The sequence below is a fragment of the Phacochoerus africanus genome, chromosome 2, assembly GCF_016906955.1.
Source record: "Phacochoerus africanus isolate WHEZ1 chromosome 2, ROS_Pafr_v1, whole genome shotgun sequence".
Classification (NCBI taxonomy): Eukaryota; Metazoa; Chordata; class Mammalia; order Artiodactyla; family Suidae; genus Phacochoerus; species Phacochoerus africanus.
The window spans coordinates 76,770,897-76,795,139 of NC_062545.1; the positions used below are offsets into that span (position 1 = coordinate 76,770,897).

A 24,243-nucleotide genomic window follows, 5' to 3' on the forward strand; every position below is an offset into this window, starting at 1 on the left:
ACGCAGCGCCCTCGCTCCCACAGTATGGCCGGCGACATTAGCTAGCGCTCGCTCTACTCTCTCTAACGGGGAAACAGCGGACTACAAGAGACTGAGCTGTATCTGCCTCTATTTCCAACAGACTCACGTTCAACTTTCGCTCACACACACACACACAAAAAAAAAAGCCGGGAAAATTTTATTAGCCCTTTTTTTAAAAAAAGTTAATATAAAATTATAGCAAAAAAAGGAACCTGAACTTTAGTAACACAGCTGGAACAATCCGCAGCGGCGGCGGCAGCGGCGGGAGAAGAGATTTAATTTAGTTGATTTTCTGTGGTTGTTGGTTGTTCGCTAGTCTCACGGTGATGGAAGCTGCACATTTTTTCGAAGGGACCGAGAAGCTGCTGGAGGTTTGGTTCTCCAGGCAGCAGCCCGACGCAAATCAAGGATCTGGGGATCTTCGCACCATCCCAAGGTGGGTGCTCGGGGCTCTCGCCCACTGTCGGGTATGGGGTCTGTCGCCGCCTGGAAGGCACTAGCCCTAGGCAGAGAGGGGGCGGGGGCTGGATTCCCGCAGCCTTCTGGTGGGGGCAGGTCCGTGGGCGGGGGTCGTTTTGTGGCCTTGGCCTGGGCCCCGGCGCCGGGGGGAGAGGCCAGGTCCACGCGGGGCCCGAGCCGGCTTCTCCCGCCGCCGTTGCCCGGCCGGGCGCTGCCCGGGGGGAGGGGAGGAGGCCGGCGCCGCCGCGTGCTCAGGTAACGTCCCCGGCGCGGCGTGCGGGACGGCGTGCAGCGCCGCTCGGGGTGCTTTGGCTGCCCTCGCCTCCCGACTCCCCCCCCCCCCACCCGCCCCGGAGTAGGTTGTCGGGGCCCGGGGTGGGGTGCCTGGCGCCGAGGGGTGGGCGCGGGCTCCCTCCAGGCAGGTGTGGCTCGGCGGGCTTAGTCAGGCGCTAATTCGGGCGTGCCCGCCTCTGGAGTGGAAGAGGGAGGGAGCGGGTCGGGAACAGAGGAGGGAGGGGGCTGATCGGGAGTCGGACTCTTTCTCTCCGCTTGAGGCGGGAGGAGGGGGCCTGCCAGGGCAGAGGGGCTGGCGAGCAGGCCTCCCGCCCGCGGTCGGCGCTGGCAGCATGTGGCGCCCGGCCGGCGGGGATTGGGCGGGAGCAGTGGTGTCGCAGTGGCTGGGCCCCACCGCCGCCCTAACGCGCTCTGCACCAAGCCTTATCGGGGCGGCCTCTGGAGACGGCCGGGGAGCCCACCGAGGCTTACTCCCGAGTCTCGACCTTGGATTGTGTAGCCTGCTACTGAGTCACTGGGGTCCGCGCGAGGTGCCGGGTGGAGTAAGGCTTGTGTGCATTTACCAACTAAAGGCCCGTCCGAGCTCGGGCATAATACCTTTAATGCCTGAGCCTGCAAAGGAATCTGAGGCCTCAGCCTCCCACCCGGGCAGTCACGCGAGAGAGCTGAACTGTCGCGCAGGAAAAGAGCGGTCTTGCAGTGGTCTCGGTCCTGGCGCAGACGAGGGTATAGGCGACCCGGAAGGTGCCTGGGCCCGCTCTCCGCAGCGCTGGTTCCGCTAGGCACCCGTCGCCTTTCTAGGCTCCTCCGCGCACAAGTGCAGCGAGTGTGGCGGAGAGGCGGAGGAACCGGCGCGGCCGCTTCATTGAGAGGCAACGACCAATGAGCTCCTGGGCCTGACCGGGAGCCTGGCCCCAGGGTGTGGGCCAATGGGCGTTTCAGGAATGTTGGCTGCGCTCTCCGCCGTCTCTGACAAAAAGCGACTGGAGAAGAATCCAGGCGGACACGTGCTGCCGGGACTTTAGGGCGGTCTGTCTTGAAGGATTCTCCTGTAGGAAGGCATCGCGTTAGCTAAAATGTGACAGGTTTCATTTTTCAACCTTTGTGCGATACCTAAATTACCTTAATATAGCCCTCTGCTCTTAGCACTTCATATGTTTATCATAGAAAGCAGTTACTTACAAATATGGCAAAGCTTGGTGTTTCCTCCATTTCACAGATGGGGAAAACTCCCTGCTGTTGGTGATACGCCTTTGGTTAAATGCTTATGTTAGGATTATCTAGAAAATATTGTCAGGAAGAACTAATGAGTAAGAACTGTCTTATAAAATGAATAATTTTTCTGTTCTAGCTCTTTAAATAATGTCAAAGTTTTATTTGTAAGTACATGTTCTTAATAAAGGGAAATGGGTTTTTCGTCCCTGCAGAAATGAGAAAATTTAAGCTTAGGCTTTTTTTGGTTGACTTCGCTGAATCAAGGAGAAGGAGAAGAGCTTATAGGGTGCAACTTGCTTTCTTCAGTTGGATGTTTGAGAGCCATTTCTTTTGTATATTCATCAGCTGAAATCTGCTTCATTGTGGAGCTTAAAATAGTAGCAAAAGTTAAACCTTCAAGGACAGAATATTCAGTTTTGTTGAAATCGTGATTTAGGGCCATAAGCTTTGTAGACACTAAAATTCGTTAAATATTGTGAGTTTACTACCACGTTTCAGCTGTTATAAATAAAGCGAGTAAGAACATCTGGTGGATTTAACCGAGAGAGAGGTCCATTGGTAACTAACTTTCGAGGAACATTTTTACCTGTCAGGCAAAGACTTAACTGGTTAGGTTACTTACTAGGAAGTAAAAAAAAAGTACCTGGAAAACTATATATGCCTGTTAAGTCACCTAAAATCAATGGCCTGCCCAGCAGGAATTACTGGCTTCTGGTCTCTGAGGAGGTGGGGTGCAGGCTTCAGAAACCAGAGAAGGATTATCAGTCATCTTGAAATGGTTAGTGCGTGGCCTATGGGATGTCTAGATTTAATTCAAACATCATCTCATAGCTAGCTGTTCGATGTTTCCTCATTTTTAAAATAGACGGTAATGGTACCTACCTCATAGGGTAATTGTGAGGATTAGTACTTAAATTTTTCTTAATTAATGCATGTATTAATATATTGTATTAGTTGTGTGGGTTAATTCATATATAGTACTTAAAAACTGACACATAGTAACCACTCTGTAAGTGTTAACATCTTTATCTTTGATTCTTTGCCTTTAAGGGGGGAACTTTTTTTTTTTCCTTATTTAAAAGCAAACCAGGATGGAGAGGAAAGGAAAATCTGCTAAGATGGTAGTCCAAAGGGTTGCTTGACATTAAAAGTTGCCCTAGCAGTTTGATAGGTGTTTATTCAAGTACGGGAGATGTCGAGTTTTAGAGTGCTTAGTGAAGTTAAACTTTAATTCTTCCATGGAATAATCAGTCTTTGGTAGCTTTGTTCTTATTTATTGATATAAATATTTGGAAACCAGAAAAATCCTTCCTAAGCCCTGGCCTCACATCCTCAGTAATTCCACTAAAATGCAAATAGACCAAAGTCATAGTTTCATGACTTTTGTTAAGACATTAACAGACTGGAGTAAAATTAACTACATTGTTTATAAAGAAAACATAGCTAACTACTCTGCTTCCTAAGAATGCAGAAAGGGTTAAGATGTCCCAAAAGGGCATCACTACAGATGCTAAAGACATTTAAAAGACAACAAGGATATTACGGGGAAGTTTGTAGAAAAATGCCTTTCCACATTGAATGCAAGAAGTTGAAAATTTTAATAGTTCTATGTAAATCATTATACAAATTGAATTAATCTTTAATCATCCCATAAAGGAAAATCTAGGTCCAGATGGTTACATTTGAGTGTTCTAACATTCAAGGGAGAAGTAATTATAGCCCATTTTCATACATTCTAATAGTAAATGGGGAACACACTTCACAGTTCCTTTTGGTGTTTGTATAATTTTGATATCAGACCCTGATAAGATCTGAAGGAATCAGAGTTTTCATGCAGTGCACTGCAGGTGGAAATGGAAAATAGTGTATGGACTTTGGAAAATGGTTTGGTGGTTTCTTAGTAAGTTAATATATCTGTTATGAGCCAGCCAGTCTAGTCCACTCATATATGTGCCCAAGTGAACAGGAAATGTGTCCATACAAAGACTTTTACATGAATTTCGTAACAGCTTTATTTTGTGATGGTCCTCAAATTGAGAACAGATCTCTCTTAATAGGTAAATGGATAAACAAATTATGATATATTCATACGATGGAATACTAAGTGATAAAAAATTGAGATATGCTGGAGAAAAAATAATAATAAGCCCCTCTAGCCCCTCTAGGAAGTACTATAAGATTTCATGTCAGTAAAACTAGAAAATGTATACTAATCTGACAGGCAGATCAGTGGTTGCCTGAGGATGGGAGTAAAGGAGAAGAATGGGATTACAGAGAGGCATGAGGGACTTTTTTTTAGAAGTGAGGCGTGTGGTCACTGTCTTGTGATAGTTTCCCAGGTACACGTGTGTGTCAGAAATCTTGTAGGACTTCCTGCTGTGGTGCACCTGGTTAGGGATCTGATATTATCTCTGTGGCAACACAGGTTCATCTCCCCGCTAGGTGCATTGGGTTAAGGATCTGGCATTGCCATAGCTGCAGGTTAAAATTAAAAAATTTTTTAACAACAGATGCAGCCATTAAAAAAATCTTGTAGCTAAAACAGTAAATGAAAAGATGGATAGAACTTGGAGGTTCTGTATAACACAAAATAAATGGGTGTGTGCCTCCAGTAAAGAGTTTGATCATTTCAGTGTAGTAACTTAGCTTTTCAATGCTTCTCAAGTTGTAGTGACTGAATTGCCTTACTCATAGAAATGTTAATCAGTCGAGTCATTGTTGGTATATGTGTTGTATTATTGCTGCAAACCACATTGTGATTGCTGTCATAAAAGCCCTCCCTTCAGTGTATATAAACCTAGCACTTAGCATCTGTACTAAATCAACTTAGAATAATATATGCCCCCAGATTCTTTGTATAGTAACAACAGTGAATATGAATTTGGAGAGTTTGAAAAGCTGCTGAAATTGTTTTATAGAAAAGCTTCTGCTGTCATCAGGTATCAAAAAGTACTTAATTGGAAGCATTGTGGGGTTTAAAGAACTTGTAACATGAAAACTGTTCCAAAGACATGAACCAAAAGAAAAACCATAGGGCCATTTTGAAGGAAATATTCTGGCAGAACTGGAGAAAGTGGTAATCTGTCAAAGAAAACAACATAATAGGAAAAATGTATAAGGAAAACAACTTATCTTGTGAATACAGATATTTTGGGTTTTTTGAACTTTTTATTGGTGCATAACAAAAGTTAAAATCATAATTATATCCTGAATTTTCACAAATTGATCACATTCATGTAACCAGCACTCAAATCTAAGGAATGTAACTAGCCAGCAGGCCCCTGTATACCTCTTTCCAGTTAAAACCTATCCCCCTCTCCACCTAAGGAAACCACTATCCTGACTTCTTAACATATAGCATAGATTAGTTTTCCCCCATTTTTGTGTGACACAGAATCATTTAGTATGTATTATGCCTCCTTTGGTCAACATTGTGTTTGAGGTTTCCTAGTTCATTTTTGATGCTGTGTCCACATACTAAATTTTATCCAATTTTACTGTTAATATGGGTATTTGAGTAATTTCTAGTTTGCTAGTATATATTGATGTGGATGCTATTGTAAGTATCGTAGTGAGCAATATGTATGCTTTCCTGCTAGAAATGCATACACTTAGGAATGGGATTGTAGGGTATGCATATATATTTAGCATAAGGGTTCCAGTTCTTTATCTTCATCAGTACGTGTATTTTACTTATATTTTAATTTTAGCTATTGTGAGTATATAGTAGTCTATTTCTCCTCAGACTGATGGAGATGAGCCTCCTTTCTTCTATCTTTACTCACCATTTGGCTATCTTGTGTGAAATACTTGCTTAGGTCTGCCTGTTTTCATTTTTGGATGACTTTTCAGTTTGTAGGAGTTCTTTATATTTTATGAATGGATTCTCTGTCCAAAATGTGTGTTACAAATATTTTATACCCTTTATGATTTCCTTTGTCTTTTTAGCTATTTCTTGGGCCGCCCCCACAGCATATGGAGGTTCCCAGGCTAGGGGTCGAATCGGAACTTTAGCCGCCGGCCTACGCCAGAGCCACAGCAACGCGGGATCCGAGCCGCGTCTGCAACCTACACCACAGCTCACGGCAACGCCAGATCCTTAACCCACTGAGCAAGGGCAGGGATGGAACCTGCAACCTCATGGTTCCTAGTCGGATTCGTTAACCACTGCGCCACGAAGGGAACTCCCTTTTTTTTTTTTTTTTTTGTCTTTTCTAGGGCCTCACCACGGCATTTGGAGCTTCTCAGGCTAGAGGTCTAATTGGAGCTGTAACCACCGGCCTACACCACATCACAGCAACACCAGATCTGAGCCCCGTCTGCAACCTACACCACAGCTCACGGCAACACCAGATCCTTAACCCACTGAGCAAGGCCAGGGATTGAAGCCATAATAACGTCATAGTTCCTAGTCAGATTCGTTTCCACTGCGACACAACACAACGGGAACTCCTTTTTTGTTTTTTTAATGATAGCTTTATAAACTGAAGCTCTTTGTTTTTTTTTAAATGGCTGCACGCAGCATTTGCAAGTTCCCAGGCCAGGGATCAAACCCCTATTTACCTCTACAGCAACTGGAGCCACTGCAGTTGTATTCTTAACCTATTGGGCCACAGCAGAAACTCCAGAAGTTTTGTTTTGTTTTTTGTTAAGGCCGCACCTGTGGCATACGGAAGTTCCCAGGCGAGGTATCCATTCAGAGCTGTAGCTGCTGGCCTACACTACAGCTCATAGTGTCATTGGATCCTTAACCCACTGAGTGAGGCCAGGGGTCAAACCCACATCCTCATGGATACTAGTTGAGTTCTTAACCTGCTGAGCCTCAACAGGAACTCCCAGAAGTTTATAATTTTAATGTAGTCCAATTTACCAGTATTTTCACCTTTAATAGTAATTTCTCTATCCTATTTAAGATTAAGATATCTTTGCTTTTTCAGAGGTAATGAAGATGTTTCTTTTTTTTTTCCCTTCTAAATTTTGTTTTTACTTATCATATTTAGATCTGCAATCCATTTGGAATTGATTTTTTTTTTTTAATATGGTATGAGGGAATAGAATGCACTTGGCTTAGCTTTCCAAACTTTAACTTCAAGTCAAGCTGGAACCCCCTTTCTTTTAAACATTTCCCACTCCTGTACACCATTTAGTGGAATTTACCTTCAGTGTAATCTGAACAAATTACATGATACTTGGAGTCTTTTACTAATTTCTCAAGGGAGACAAAAGGGGCACATTTGTTTTTAGCCACTTAGGCAGCATGCAGAAGTTCCCAGGCCAGAATCAAACCTGCTTCACAGCAGAGGCAATGCCAGGTTCTAGGCCACCAAGCTTGTTTTTTTTTAACTTTAAATAATTTTTTCTTTTTTCCATTATAATTGGTTTACAGTGTTCTGTCAATTTTCTACTGTACAGCAAAGTGACCCAGTCACACATACATATTTACATTCTTTTTCTCACATTATCCTCCATCATAAGTGACTAGATATAGTTCCCAGTGCTATACAACAGGATCTCATTGCTTATCTATTCCAAAGGCAATAGTTTGTATCTGTTAATCCCAGATATAAGTGATACCACATGGTATTTGTCTTTCTCTTCCTGACTTCACTTAGTATGAGAGTCTCTAGTTCCATTCATGTTGTGGCAAATGGCATTACTTTGTTCTTTTTTATGGCTGAGTAGTAGTCCATTGTGTATATATACTACATCTTCTTAATCCATTCATCTGTCGATGGATATTTAGGTTGTTTCCATGTCTTGGCTATTGTGAATAGTGCTGCAGTGAACATAGGGGTGCATGTGTCTTTTTCAAGGAAAGTTTTGTCCAGATATGTGCCCAAGAGTGGGACTCCTGGGTCATATGGTAGTTTTCTAAGGTACCTCCATACTGTTTTCCATAGTGGTACCAATTTACATGCCTACCAACAGTGCAGGAGGGTACCCTTTTCTTTTCTCCATACCCTCTCCAGTATTTGTTATATGTGGACTTATTAATGTTGGCCATTCTGACTGGTGTGAGGTGGTATCTCATGGTAGTTTTGATTTGCATTTCTCTAATAATCAGGGATGTTGAGCATTTTTTCATGTGCTTGTTGGCCATCTGTATCCCTTCTTTGGAGAAATGTCTATTCAGGTCTTTTGCCCATTTTCGATTGGGTTGTTGGTTTCGGATTTTATTTTATTTTATTTGTCATTTTTTGTCTTTTTAGGGCCGCACTTGTAGCATGTGGAGGTTCCCAGGCTAGGGGTCTATTCAGAGCTACACTTGCCAGCCTATTCCACAGCTCACAGCAATGCTGGATCCTTAACCAAACTGAGCGAGGCCAGGGATCAAACCCACACCCCCATGGTTCCTAGTCAGATTCATTTCTGCTGCACCAGGATGGGAACTCCTGGTTTTAAGAAAGTAAATCTTGTCTGGTATGGCTTCAGTTAAATAATACTAGTTAACAATATGTTGGAGAAAAGCAGTAGTCTAGACATCTAACTGAAGAAAGGACAGATGATCTAAAACGGACTTATTTCACACCGTATTTAAAATTGAAATGTGAAAGAAGGTATAATATATTAGGTTTAACTTGCAGTTTTCTCTGCTAAATGTTTCAAGTTTCAAATGATGTTGAATAGAAATAGGCCATTTTTTGTCTACGTGCATAATGTCTTAGAGTTGCTGCACTAAAATTTTGGACCAAACAGAAGCCTTTTTAATGAGAATGGCAGGTATGGGGAAACAGTCTGTAGAAAATAAGAAATTTTGGTAAGGAAAGATAGTCCGATCTTTCAGGACTCTAAAATTGTCTTTCCTTTTTGCTTTAGAATTCATCATAGGAGTTCCCCTCGTGGCTCAGTGGTTAACGAATCCGACTAGGAACCATGAGGTTGCAGGTTCCATCCCTGCCCTTGCTCAGTGGGTTAAGGATTCTGCGTTGCTGTGAGCTGTGGTATAGGTTGCAGACACTGGTTCGGATCCCGAGTTGCTGTGGCTCCGGCGTAGGCTGGCGGCTACAGTTCCGATTCGACTCCTAGCCTGGGAACCTCCATATGCCGCAAGAGCGGCCCAAGAAAATGGCAAAAAAAAAAAAAAGACTGAATAAATAAATAAATGTTTAAAAAAAAAAATTCATCATAGACCTGAGCTATTCTTCTTAATGAGGTGGATTGATACAGGAAATTGTATTGTTGGAAGGTGAAGAGAATACATGGTAATTGTGGGAAGTTTAGAGGTGATTTTTTTTTTTTTTTAAACACCTGTAAGGTTAATGTTGGAAAAGACATGTAGGACTAGTGGCATGTTCTGCTAGTCTTTTCTCTCCTTCACTCAAATTTTGAGAAGTACACATTGAAAGTAGCAATGACTAAAAGTTTGAGGCGGAGAACTTAGTACTGTGTTTATAGTTAACAGTACAGTCTGGTTGATTCCTTTGAACAAAAGATGAAAGCTTATTTTTCTGGATATCTGAATTAACCACCATACAAAGGCATTCTCAGAATTTAACTTCTGGTCAGCCTAGACTTTGCTAAAGAATAATCTAATGTTTTAGGATGGGTTTGACACAGACTACTACTACCACGTTGAGTAAGGTTTTAAGGTCTGAATATAATGTTACTCTCCATTAAACACTAATTTCCTCTCTTTTCTTTGCCCAGCCGTTAGTGATCACCTTTCTTTGATTTTGACTACTTTAGCTGCTTTGTATGAGTGTACGGGTACCTCATATAAGTAAAAAGCTACAGTGTTCATCCTTTTGTGGCTGGCTTATTTCACTAAGCATAAAATCCTTAGATTCATCCACATTGAAGTATGTGACAGAAAATCCTATCCTATACTTATATCCTATAAGGCCACATAATCCATCATATGTATACATTACATTGTCTATCCATTAATCCCTTGATGGACATTTGGGTTGCTTCCTTCTCTTGACAGTTGTAAATAACAATGAACATGGATGTACAAATATCTCTTCAGATTCTGTTTTGAATGATTTTGTGTATATACCCAGGAGTGGGATTGCTGCTTCCTGTGGTAATTCTTCAAAATTTTTAAGGAGTGTCCATACTGTTTTCCATACTGGCTGCGCCATTTTATATTTTTGCCAGTAGTACACTGTGTTAAAATTTCTCTACATTCTTGCCAACACTTGTTCTTTCTTTTTTCTTTCTTTCTTTCTTTCTTTTTTTTTTTTTTTGTCTTTTGAGGGCCGCATCCACAGCATATGGAGGTTCCTAAGCTAGGGGTCTAATCAGAGCTGTAGCTGCTGGCCTACACCATAGCCACAGCAACGCGGGATCCAAGCTGCATCTTCAACCTACACCACAGGTCATGGCAACACCGGATGCTTAACCCAATGAGCGAGGCCAGGGATCGAACCCGCAACCTCATGGTTCCTAGTCAGATTCATTAACCACTGAGCCACGATGGGAACACACCGGCATTTTTTTTTATGATTAGTGGTATGTTGAGCATCTTTAATTTTTTTAGTTACAATTGATTTACAGTGTTTTATCAATTTTGAGCTGCTTTTTACATGCTTGTTGGCCATTCGTACATATATCTTTGGAGGAGAGCTGTCTATTTAAGTTCTTTGCCCACTATTTAATTAGGTTATATGTTTTTGTTTCTTATATGTTCTGGATGTTCCCTCTTATCAGATACATGATTCGCATTTATTTTTCCAATTCTGTATGTTGTCTTTTCACTCTGTTGAGTATTTTCCTGTGATACACAAGTTATTAAGTTTGGTGTAGTCTCATTTTCCTGTTTTTGTCTTTGTTGCCTGTGCTTATTGGGTAATATCCAAGAAAGCATTGCCAAATCCAATGTCCTAAAGCTTTTCCCTATGATTTCTTCAAGGAGTTTTATAGTTTCCCATCTTAATTTAAATCTTTAATCCATTTTGAGTTGTATGGTATAAGGTAAGGGTCCAGTTTCATGCTTATTAGACCACAGACTAAGAAAACTTTAAATAGGAGAATATTTTTTAAAGTGGCAGACCCGCCATATTCCAGCCTGGGCTTTGTGGAGTGTGATGGCAGTTTGTCCTAGTCAGGAGAAAGGGGGAGAATGAGGAAGTAGGTAGAGATTCAGAGAGGCTAAACAGAGCTCTTTTTTACAGGGCTGTTAAGACATGAAGTTCAGAACTGGGAAGTTCTAACTCTGAGAAAGGTTCAAAATAGAGTAAGCAGTGTTCTATATGCTCGTAGATAACATTGTATTGACTTCTTCAGTTCCATGTCTGTCCCATCTTTCCTGCTCCTTGATTTATTCTTTTTTGAGACAGCAGTTCTCTTCTCCTAAGGTTGTTTCTGTAATCACCTGGCTGATACAGACCATCCACCTATGTTTCTATTAGGTGAGGAAGAGTTTGGTTGCAGAATTTATAACAATGATGAATGAGTACAAGAGCATTCTCTTTTTCATCATGATGGAAACAGCACACACTATCGCTAAGACCCTGGACAGAATGCATGGAGCAGCTCTGAGGACCCTGAAAATCAGTAAATGTTAGGTACATTGGAGAAGGAAGCCAGAACTCAAAATATTACTGAAATAGCCAGGAGTTTCTGTTTCTTGGTTTTTGTTTGTGTTTTTTTTGTCCCCTCTGGTGTCTCCTGAGGTGGACTCAAGCTGCCAGAAACCCAGAACTGCACACAAACAGAGCTCTAAGAGAGGTCTTCTTTTTCTGGTATGCAAGGAAGGAAAGGAAGTGGGCCCCTTTGGGTTAGAGAAAATGTGGAAAACCCCTTTCTTGTTTTTGTAGTGCTTTGCTTTTTTCATATTCTCCCTGCCACAGCTCAGGCAATCCTATAGTAACTTGTGCAGAGTGGAGAAACTTAAAGCCTTGGCTTTATAGCCACAGTACCAAGAAATGGGTCCTCTTCACCCATCTCTCCACACCCCATTGAACCAGAGGTTATCATGGAGATTATGGGAAAGGTGAAGAAAGTAATCCTTTAATAACTTATATGAACACTCCTTAGCTATTTGTATATGGATCTGATGCTAAACAGCATATGAAAGGCTTTGAAAACTGACAGATCACCTCCCAGACTGGCCACTGGATGGCACATAAGCAGGAAAGATCTGAATATCATAGCAATGGCTTTCATAACTTCTGTAACCTATAGAAGTTGTGTAAAAATGAGAAGACTGGAGTTCTCTGGTGGCTCAGCCGTTGCAGATCCAGTGTTGTCATTGCTATGGGTCTGGTCACTGCTTTGGTGCGGGTTTAGTCCCTGGCCTGGGAACTTCTTTATACTGTGGGTACAGGAAAAGCAAAACAAAAAAACCCAATTAAAACGTGTACGCCAATGTTCATTGCAGCACTATATACAATAGCCAAGACATGGAAAAAACCTAAATGTCCATTGACAGGAGTGAATAAAGAAGATGTGGTACATATACACAATGCAGAATTACTCAGCCATTAAAAGAAAAGAACTAGCATTTGCAGCAACATGGATGGACCTAGAAATTATCACACTAAGTGAAGTCAGACAGTGAGACACCAATATCAAATGCTGTCACTTACATGTGGAATCTAAAAAAAGGACACAATGAATTTCTTCGCAGAACAGATACTGACTCACAGACTTTGAAAAACTTATGGTTTCCAAATAAGACAGGTTGGGGGACAGGGGGATGCGCTGGGATTGTTGGATGGAAATCCTATAAAATTGGATTGTGATGATCATTGTACAACTACAAATGTAATAAATTCATTGAGTAATAAAAGAAAGGTTACAAAATTTGGTTATGATCATTGTACAACTATAAATGTAATTGAGTAATTTTAAAAATGCTATAAAAAACAATTAAAAAGAACTGCTGGAGTTAAAAGTTTCCTGGATAGTCTTGAGTAGAATTAAAATGACAGAAGAGTGGGTTAACCTGAAGGTAGATCAGTAGGAAGATTGAGACTGAAAATGAACAGATCCTGGTGGGACGAACCAAATGGGTTTTTTTGGTTTTTTTGGCCAGCATGGCATGCAGAAGTTCCCTGGTCAGGGATCGAACCCGAGCAACAGCAGTGACAACACCAAATCCTTAACTGTTATGCCATCAGGAAGCTCCCCAAAATCTGACATCGTGTGTCAGATTCCCAGAAAGAGGAGTGGGTTGCATAAAAAAAAATTTTTAGAAAGTAACCATGTCTAGGTAGGTTATAACGAATGAGTTCTGTAACAGCTAAGATAGTGGGCAGTGAAATGAGTAGCCTTTGTTTGTGTAGATTAAAATAAGGTAGGGTTTCAGGAGTTCCTGCTGTAGTGCAGCAGGTTAAGGAATCCATTTTTGCCGTGGTTGTGGCGTTAAGTCACTCAGATTTGATACCTGGCCCAGGAACTTGGGTTTTTTGGATGCAGCCAAAAAAATGAGATAGCATTTCAAGTGGAATATACTAATATATCTGTAGTTCGTTAACAGAATAACTCTGCTCGATGAATCTTTTGTTTTTTATCTTTTCAAGAACTCAGCCACTCTGTAAATACCCGAACTATTATGGTGACAAAACAGTAAAGGATCATGTAACAATTTTGGATTTTTTTTAATTGAAAGCTGTTTGATTTTCTAGCAAGTTTATAAGATCTAATCAGAAGAATTACTGAGATTCAGCAAATATTTGAGGGCCTGCTGTGAAGTGAGTTAGGCACCGAGGCTAGAAACCATAAAATTCATTTCTTATTGAGTAGTTACATGGAATGATTCTAGTGGAATTAAAACATGAATACCAAAATAGCCACACAACTAAAACACTTAGATAAGCCTTCTGAGTTTTGAGACCTTTTTAATGGCAGGTTTGATCTGGTAGGGGGTAGTGGGGTGACTTAGGTGGAAGAAGGAAGGTGGGGACAGGTTCTGGGTAGGGTGAAATCCATTCCAGCAGTACCCAGAACAAAGTTTATAGCTATTGTCTCTGCATAATTATAAGGTTCTCATTCACTCTGAAGTGGCTTGATTTGAATGATCAATTTTATGGTGCCCTATTTCTGGGAAGAGAGAACATGTTTGTGGGAAAACTCAGTGTGGCTGAAGTACAGAACATAGGGATAGGTTTAGTTTATCTATGTATCTATCAATACACACTTTCTGTTTCAATTATTCTTCTGATTGTGTCTTTATCATAAAATGTGTCAGATGAGAAGGGAGATGACAGGAGATCTGAATATTAGATAATAGTTTTATTCTTTGGAGAGAGTAAAACAGGATTTATATGAAACAGGGAAGCAGGTATCATTGAGGCTGAAAACAGAATAAAAGCTTATGTTGAGTGTGGGATCCCTAGGCCTTTACTCAGTCTTGCTTAACAGAATCTTTTCTTTCTTTCTTTCTTTTTTTTTTTTTTTTTTTTTTTTTTTTTGCTTTTGAGGGCCGCACTTGCAGCATATGGAGGTTCCCAGGCTAGGGGACTAGTCGAAGCTACAGCTGCCGGCCTGTGCCACAGCAACACCAGATCCTTAACCCACTGAGCGAGGCCAGGGATAGAACCCGAAACCTCATGGTTCCTAGTCGGATTCATTTCTGCTGCACCACATCAGGAACTCCTAATTTTATTTAATTAATTTATTTATTTAACAGAAATCTTAATGTGTGCTCCAGGCAAGAGAAAACACAAAAGGAGTTTCCCAGTGAAACAGCCTAGATAGAGGCTCCATTAAACAAGCCCCATCTGTGTGCACAGAACTTCTGATTAAGGCTTAGCACCCTCTTTTTGGCCAGGGAACACTTAAAAAGAAATGCTGAAAGACATTTGAGGGGAATGTTTAAAAGTCTTAACATCCTGTAGTTAACACTGCTTTATGATGTGAAAAATGTTAAGAGAATAAATCCTGGAGTTCGCCTGTGGTGCAGTGGGATTGTAATCAGCCTCAGTGGTGTCTCTGGAGCACTGGAATGCAGGTTTCATCCCTGGCCCTGGAATTCCATATGCCCTGGCGACCAAAAAAGAAAGGAGTAAATAAATCTTAAGGGCAGTCTAGAGTGCTTTTTTTTTTTTGGTACCTATTTGATAAGCTAATAACTAAGCATTGCAGGAGTCACTTTGCAGTATACAGAAGAAGCGAAACCATTGTGCTGTGCACCTTAAACTTGTACAGTGATGTATGTTGATTAAATCTGAATAAAACTGGGGAGGGGGAGTCAATATAAATAGTGACTAGAACTGAGAAGGAATGATTAAAGTGTCCAGCGGAGGAGTTCCCATCGTGGCACAGTGGAAATTAATCTGACTAGGAACCGTGAGGTTGTGGGTTCAATCCTGGGTCTCTCTAAGTGGGTTGAGGATCTGGTGTTGCCATGAGCTGTGGTGTAGGTCGAAGACATGTGCTCAGATCCTGCATTGCTGTGGCTGTGGTGTAGGCCAGCAGCTGTAGCTCCAATTCGACCCCTAGCCCAGGAACTTCCATATGCCACAGGTGCAGCCCTTTAAAAAAGCAAAAAAAAAAAAAAAGTGTTCGGCAAATAGAAGAGAGTGGTAAGAGTGGTAAATTCTAGTTGGGAAGTCAGTGGGTAACAACGTTTTTGCCTATAGCATTATTGAAAGAAGGTCTGAATTAGATCTCTAAAGAGATCCCTGTGCTCTAGACTTGTACTTGCTGCTTCTAATATTTATAGTGGGTATTTTTGCTACTTGCCTTCATATTCAGCTTTGTTTTTTTGCTTTTTTGGGCTGCACCACGGCATGTGGAGGTTCCCAGGCTAGGGGTCAAATGGAGCTGCAGCTGCCAGCGTACACCACAACCATAGCAACACAGGATATGAGCCGTATCTGTAACCTACACCACAGCTCACAGCAACACCAGATCCTTAACCCCACTGAGCAAGGCCAGGGATCATTCCTGTGTCCTCATGTTGCTGAGCCACAATGGGAACTCCCATGTTCAGTATTTAAATTATTGTCTAGTAGGTAAATTCTGTGTGCACTTTGTGATTTATTCTTATCAGTCATGTGAAGTGGGTTTATTAAAGCAAGCCCAGGGGTGATTGTAGAAAACCTCACAAAGCAGAAAAGTAATAGATTCAATAAGAGCCCCATATTTTCCTTTAGGTCTGGCCATATTTCCCTTTTTGCACGAATGCATGTTATTTGTGGAATTGAAATATTATGAGTGCTGGAATGTTGTAAGCATTTTATAGAAATAAGAAAGCCTTGTTACCTAAACAAGAGGATTAAAGCAGTCTATACATTTGTGTTACTCAGAACTAGTTGTTAATTGCAATTGTTTTTCCTTTGCTAGACAACAAATTGAACCATTTTTAAAAATTTGAAACAAACTGTAAAAACATGGCAGTCTAATGTGTATTTTCTTCTTCATATAAACTTTTAGCACCTTTTTAAAAAAAGTAATTGTTAGCTTTTTTTTAAAAGTTGCTTGGTGGGAATTCCCGTCATGGGTTAGTGGAAACCAATCTGACTAGCATCCATGAGGGCACAGGTTTGATCCCTAGCAGTGCTCAGTGGGTTAAGGATCCAGCGTTTCTGTGGCTGTGGTGTAGGCTGGCAGCTGTAGCTCCAGTTTAGCCCCTAGCCTGGGAACCTCCATGTGCCACATGGGCAAAAGAGCTTCTGCCTTCTGACTGGTCATCCAATTGCCCATTGATTGGGCCAATATCTTCTTCGTCGCTCAGCGGAAGCTTATACAACTAGAAACCATGCATGTGTGGATTCGATCCCTGGCCTCGCTCAGTGGGTCAGGAGTCTAGGTATTGCTGTGAGCTTTGGTGTGGGCCAGTAGCAGCTGTAGCTCCAGTTAAACCCCTAGCCTGAAAACTCCATATGCTGTGGATGTGGCACTAAAAAAAAAAAAAAAAAGTTTGTGGTCTTAAATCTTCGGGAACTTTTAAGTTAGGAGCTTTGTAATTTTTGAGAGTATGCAAGCACTGTTGTGAATTAATTATCCTCTTTTCGGTTAAATAATAGATCCGAATGGGACATACTTTTGAAGGATGTGCAATGTTCAATCATAAGTGTGACAAAAACTGACAAGCAGGAAGCTTATGTACTCAGGTGAGTCCTATAAAACAAGCGTTGGCTAACAGATTTCCGTCTGGGTCTTGGTTCTATAATTGTTTTTACCTTGTCTTGAAAAATATGTAAACTGAAATGTTTACTTAGGTGTCCCTAGGTAGTAGGGTAATTGGTTTTGGAAGTCTTACCTAATAGCTCTTTGGGATGCTTGTCATTATTAATTACCTCCTTAAAGTCAGCGGGAAGCATCTATAAAGGAGAGTTTGTTAAATGTCACTGTTGCTTTGTCCTCAGTCTCTGATACAGGTCTTCCTTACTAGTTTATACCTTTTTTTTTGCTTTTTTTATTAGTTTATACCACTTAGAACTTCTGGCAAAATGAAAATTAGCTTCACCATACAAATAAAATTGCTGTATATAAGAGAAGAAAGCCATATAACCTTTTTATAGGTACAGGGTTAACTTATTGAATTCTTATAATGGGCCTCGGGGCTACTGTATTGAACAAAGTGCATGAGATGCCTGCTTTTTCTAAGCTTGTGTTTGGCAAATACAGATGTTTCAAATGCGTATTATGTTCCAGGCCCTAGGGATATAATGGTGAGTAAGAACAAACATTCCTTTCCTCGTGGAGCTTATTATCTAGTGAAAAGTAATGAGATGGTTACAGAAATACATGTGAGAGTGGGGCGGTCCAAGATGAGGTAGAGTATGAACTTAGTAAATGTCCCAGGATAGGTTAGGTAAGAGGAAAAGTTGGCTAGTAAAAGAGGGTTTGTGTAATGAGCTAATATGCTTTTTACCTAAGTCAAGTTCTATTTTTGTGGGATTCTAGAACCTTACACTGATTTTTATGTAATAGGAAGAATACTACAGTACATTACTTGCTTTCTTGAGACCATAACATTTAAAATTACTAGCCCCACATTTACATTGTACACAATAGCCTAGTAATAGATTAAGCATCTCAGTAGTACATAACCATTGTTACAATGTTTGACTTTTTTTTTTTTTAATTGCAGTGAGAGTAGCATGTTTGTCTCCAAGAGACGTTTCATTTTGAAGACATGTGGTACCACCCTCTTGCTGAAAGCACTGGTTCCCCTGTTGAAACTTGCTAGGGATTACAGTGGGTTTGACTCAATTCAAGTAAGTAATCAAAAAGCATTATTTATCCTTTTAGGAGTGTTGGCATAAATGTTAGTGTTCATTGATGTGCCTGGTAAATAAATTTGTGTACTTCTTCCGTTGTAATGGGTCCAAGGGCACTCGCTGTGGGAGGAAGAGTGCCTGCTGCTGCTCATGAATGGCAGAAAATATGGAGGAGCCAGAGGATGAGTTGGGATAAAACTCAAGTGGGAGAAAGAAAAAAACAAACATTTCAATAGTTAATACTTTAGTATTATTACTACGGGGGTTGGAAACACTTAAAAGAGAAAACAAGAAAAATTATCCGGTCATCATAATAAAGAATCGATTATGTTAAAGAGCAGTAGTTTCATTCTGATAGCATTCAAGAGTTATACTTAGGGCATAATTGTTCTGATAAGCAGGTGTTAAATTTTAATATTTCACTTAACTAAGGAAAGGATAGCTGTTATTAGAACCTAAAATAGTTTTTGTTAATTGTTGATTCCTCAAAGACATACAAATTTTGCAGTATGTTCTTAACTTTTGGATCACTGTTGCAAAACTAAATATGCACAGTTTTGTGTTCTCCCACAGAATTTTTGTTTATGTGCCTATTTTAAAACAGATTAGGAATTTCAGCTCTAGAAATATTGTACTTTGTCTTTACAGGTTGTTATGACCAATCACCAGTAGATCGGGCATTTTGTAGTTTCTAGAAATTCACTGGCACAGTCTACATTCTGTTGAGACTCTTCATCCACAACTAAAAAAACAACTTGTGCTCTATATAACATTAAGTCATTGGTATTGTCTGAAACCCTGCTCTTTGACACAGTGGACCTTCACTTTTTGTTTGCCAGCAAGTTACTACACATCTTTTAAGTATATTAAAGAAAAAAACACTATGTTAAGTGTCATTGGGGAAAGTGTTGGTAGAGATAGTTTTGGTTTAGATGTGTATATATAGGAAATAGTTGATAGTCTTCGGAAAGGTGATAGAGTTCTGTATATGAAGTTATCTGTCTTTTTTAGAGCTTCTTTTATTCTCGTAAGAATTTCATGAAGCCTTCTCACCAAGGGTACCCACACCGGAATTTCCAGGAAGAAATAGAGTTTCTTAATGCAATTTTCCCAAGTAAGTTGAAATAGAATTGAATCCTTTCTTAAAGTTAGAGGATATATCATTTCAAAGAAAGATTTTTTATACATGTGCACATATATGTATTCCTGTGTATCAAGTGTAGCCCATTATATATTTAAGATAAATGTCTCAGTATAGCTTATTAAAAATTTTAGAATATGTGTGTTAAGTGTTGTTGAAATGATTGGGGGAAAATCAGAGAACTGATCACCTGCATCTAGCTTAGTGGTTATGATGGCTGTGATCCCTTCATCTAGAAAAATAAACATAGATCATGCTGTCACTTCAACTAAATTGGCGAGATTTTCTTCCATCCATTTACTAAACATTTATTTATAGATCTTTTTGAGCTTCCAAGGACAGGGAACTAAAAGTTTTCTCATCTAATTCCCTCATATCCTAGATGAGGCTGAAAACCTAAGATTTTTTTTTTTCCCCTCACCTGTGGCATGTGGAAGTTGCCTGACCAGGGATTGAACTTTCTCCAAGCCAGAGCTGCCACAGTGACGGCCAGTCCTTTAACGTGTTGCACCACAAAGGAACTCCAACCTTAGATTATTTTAATAACTTGGTATAAAGTCAACTCATGGATGATTTTCAAAGAAAGATCAGATTTCTATCATTCAATTCTTATCTCTCTACTAATATGAAACTATACTAGGCTATTTATTTACTGTGTTGAATGTTTTGAAGACACCATGGAAGAAAGAATGTATTATGTAAAATAACTTGTATTTACTTGGGAGAATAGATAAATGGGTGACCAAATTCCATTTCCTTGTGGAGTTTTAGGGGAGAAGTAAACCATAGGTTTCTCAGCACCGTTTAGACAGACTCACTGGCTTAAGTGCATCTCTAAATGACATCAGTAAGATTTTATTTAAAAGGTGCGTGGGGGATCCTGCCTATGTGAATCAGATGGATCTATTAAATTTATTTTACATTCTCCTTAAACAGATGGAGCAGCATATTGTATGGGACGTATGAATTCTGACTGTTGGTATGTTGGACACAATTTCATCAATGTTTTGTTCTAAGATTTTCTTTAAATTTCCACTTGTTTTTTAGAAATAATTTTGTATTTTTGTTATAGGTACTTGTATACTTTGGATTTCCCAGAGAGTCGAGTAATCAATCAGCCAGATCAAACCTTGGAAATTCTGATGAGTGAGCTTGACCCAGCAGTTATGGACCAGTTCTACATGAAAGATGGTGTTACTGCAAAGGATGTCACTCGTGTAAGCATTCTCAATACTAATGCTGCCTTTTGCTTGGTGACTAAATGTTCTAACTTATTCCCTGTTTATTTTTCAAATTTATGATTCAGTCTTTTGCTTTTTTTCTAGGAGAGTGGAATTCGTGACCTGATACCAGGTTCTGTCATTGATGCCACACTGTTCAATCCTTGTGGGTATTCGATGAATGGAATGAAATCGGATGTAAGTACTAATGTCTCTTGCTTAATAATTTAAATGTTTGAGTGTACCCTTTCCATTATTAACCCAGAACTCTTTCTCTAAGGGAACTTATTGGACTATTCACATCACTCCAGAACCAGAATTTTCTTATGTTAGCTTTGAAACAAACTTAAGTCAGACCTCCTATGATGACCTGATCAGGAAAGTGGTGGAAGTCTTCAAGCCAGGAAAATTTGTGACCACCCTGTTTGTAAATCAGGTAATGTGTTTTATTACCTACAGTAAAATCTTAGGAACGTAAGGATAGTGACATGTGTCATACAGTGTATTTTGATATGGCACATAATCAGTCAGTTATCCAGAGGTACTACTAATTGAGGTTTTTGGTAGATGAAGAAGCTTTGTGTGTGTTTCATTAGACTTCTCTTGGTTCTTGTTTTATGTCTAACCCAGTTCAGGGGCTCCTCTTGTCCTGTTTATTTTCCCTGTTGACAGGCCTTAGGGCGATGGTGCTGGGGGACACACAGTGTCATTTCATCTAGCCAATAAGAAGACACAGATAAAATATTTTAGTGGGGGGCTCCCATTGTGGCACAGTGGAAACGAATCCCACCAGTATCCATGAGGACTCAGGTTTGATCCCTGGCCCCAGTGAGTGGGTCAGGGATCTAGCGTTGCCGTGAGCTGTAGTGTAGTTTGCTAACGAGGCTCCAATCCCAAATTGCTGTGGTTGTGGTGGAGGCCACCAGCTGTAGCTCCAATTAGATCCGTGGCTGGGAACTTCCATATGCAGCAGGTGCCATCCTAAAAAAAGTAGGGAGTTCTCATCGTGTCTCAAGGAAAACGAATCTGACTAGTATCCATGAGGACGCAGGTTTGATCCCTGGCCCTCCTCAGTGGGTAAAGGATTTGGTGTTGCCGTGAGCCGTGGGGTAGGTCGTAGACGCAGTTCAGATCCCGCATTGCTCTGGCTGTGGTGTAGGCCAATGGCTACAGCTCCGATTCACCTTCTAGCCTGGCAACGTCCATATGCTGCAGGTATGGCCCTAAAAATGCAAAAGAAAAAAAAGGAAAGAAAAAATATTTTAGTGACTAAGATAGTAGCCTCAAATATTTATTGCCTGACTACTCTGTTTGAGAATACTTCTGCAAATTGGGAGCACTAATGGTTAATTTAATTTTTTCCCCAGAGTTCTAAATGTCGCACCGTGCTTTCTTCACCCCAGAAGATTGAAGGTTTTAAACGTCTTGATTGCCAGAGTGCTATGTTCAATGATTACAATTTTGTTTTTACCAGTTTTGCTAAGAAGCAGCAACAACAGCAGAGTTGATTAAGAAAAATGAAGAAAAAACGCAAAAAGAGAACACACATAGAAGAAGGTGGTGGCTGCTTTTTAGATACTGATACCAGGGGCCATGCTTTCCATAACCACCACCTTGTAGTTGCAGAAAGCCCTAGATGTAATGATAGTGTAATCATTTTGAATTGTATGCATTATTATATCAAGGAGTTAGATATCTTGCATGAATGCTCTCTTCTGTGTTTAGGTATCCTATGCCACTCTTGCTGTGAAATTGAAGTGCATGTAGAAAAAACCTTTTACTGTATGAAACTTTACAACACTTGTGAAAACAATTCAATTTGGTTTACGCACAGTGTAATATTTCTCCAGGTTTCATCCAAAATTCCCCACAGACAAGGCTTTCGTCCTCATTAGGTGTTGGCCTCAGCCTAGCCATCTGGGACTGTTCTATAAAATTGCTGCCAGGATTTTACATCCACCTTACCTCCACTTTCTAGAACATACTCTCTACTAATGTTATCAGAACCAATTTCTACTTCATACAGATGTTTTTTGCAACAGCAGTTAAAGTTTTCCTTCCACGAGTCAAGTCCTCTAATGATTGCAGTTATCCATTTTGTGCGTTACTATTTTAACATTGCTTCCTAAACTTGTATTATTTTAATTGATTCGTTCCTCTCCATGGTATCTCCCCTCCCAACCACACCCCCTCAGTAAAGCAATACACTATTACACTGTGGGTTTATGCTATTCTTATACCCCAGAGGGGGGAGGAGGGGATAGAGCCTGGGCTTCATTTTCTTTTAAGGTCAGGGGAGTTTGGCCTTTTCATTAGAATGAGCTCTTTTGGAGAAAGTAACAAAAATAAGGTCATATCAATGAGAAAAGAAGACATAGATTGATGCTAGGGAATATTGGCAGAACTGAATAGAAATCACATGCCATTCTGGGCTCTCATGCCCACCCCATTAAATGAGATTACCTTCTCAGGAGTACCATGCCTTTACTAACTGGCTAAGTGGTAGTGTAAAAGAATTATTATCAATATACTGTATTTATTAGGATTTTTAAGATAAAGGTTGTGTTGGATTCAACAAATCAGATAAGCTCAGATGATTCACGTTAACTTTATTTTTGCAGCCATTTCCACTAATTTCTATTAATGATATGCCATAAACTTTGGTTCAAAGCAAAATCAATGTCTTTGCTGTCTTGTGACTTCGATGCATGTGATAGTCTAAGAGTTCCTCTTACTGGTGTTCTTTTCACTATGGTTTCATGAGAGCAAGTGAAACTGCCTAGAATGAGAACTGTTCGGGTTATTCAGACATACTCAGTGAAGCAGTGAAGCAGACATAACAAAATTCCAAAATGGTCAATGGGAAAATGACTAGAAATACAGACTGAAAAGAGTTGGCATCTTTTAGCTATATTTGCAAAACACTGATATTTAGGCAGCTGAGAAAAGAACAAAGTTGATTTAATTTTGTATTTCTTTTTGTCCTCAAACAAAATTTTTAATTCTCTCTGGATTGATGCAGTGATGTTTTTGTTCCTTCCGTATTTATAAATGACACTTTTTTTTAGTGTTTTTGAACATAAAATCTACTTGGTTTGAAATCAAGTGGTTGGAACACTTGACTTTATTTTAAGCACGTTGTTGATTCAAAGTTTCATTGAAGAAGCTTTCAATCAATGGGTCAGTCTGATTCTGTAATTAGCACACAGTACCTAATGTTTTGGTGCTATTATGAGGACCAATGCTCAAAAGTGGATTTTGTTCTTGAACAGCGTCCCAGTAGATTTGATGACATTTGTTGGCTTGAGGTCTGATTTTTTTCCCCCCCCCAATAGATTTAAGATTTCTATTTAAGGTTGAAAAACTGCACAAATTTGTATGGAACAAAGCCTAGAAAAATGAAAACTATAGATTGAATAGTAATTTAAATTAATCCTAGTATGTATGATAGAGGAGGGAAAATTTTGGTGCCATAATTTCTCTCTTCATGGTGTTGGACTTAAATCAGTTGAAATGTATTTCTGTACCACAATTTAAGCTTCAATAAAAGTTTGCTTAATTCATTGTCTAGTGACATTCAGAAAGTTTTCTATTGATGTACTTTTATTTATTTATTTATTTATTTTGGTTTTGTCTTTTTAGCTCCGCTCCCATGGCATATGGAAGTTCCCAGGCTAGGGGTCAAATCAGAGCTGCAGCTGCTGGCCTACACCACAGCCACAGCAACTCAGGCCAGGCACAGTGGATTAAGGACCCGGCGTTGCCACAACTGTGG

General features: G+C 40.2%; 1 protein-coding gene across 1 annotated transcript; it reads left to right on the forward strand.

Annotated features, from left to right (window-relative positions):
- On the forward strand, positions 1-24,031 carry AMD1 (adenosylmethionine decarboxylase 1). The gene is made up of 9 exons (XM_047762744.1): positions 1-457; positions 16,908-16,994; positions 17,978-18,104; positions 19,119-19,221; positions 20,185-20,227; positions 20,321-20,465; positions 20,574-20,666; positions 20,749-20,904; positions 21,836-24,031. The coding sequence occupies exons 1-9, from the start codon at positions 348-350 to the stop codon at positions 21,974-21,976; spliced, it is 1,005 nt and encodes a 334-aa protein (XP_047618700.1). The 5' UTR covers positions 1-347; the 3' UTR covers positions 21,977-24,031.
- The last annotated feature ends 212 nt before the right edge of the window (positions 24,032-24,243 follow it).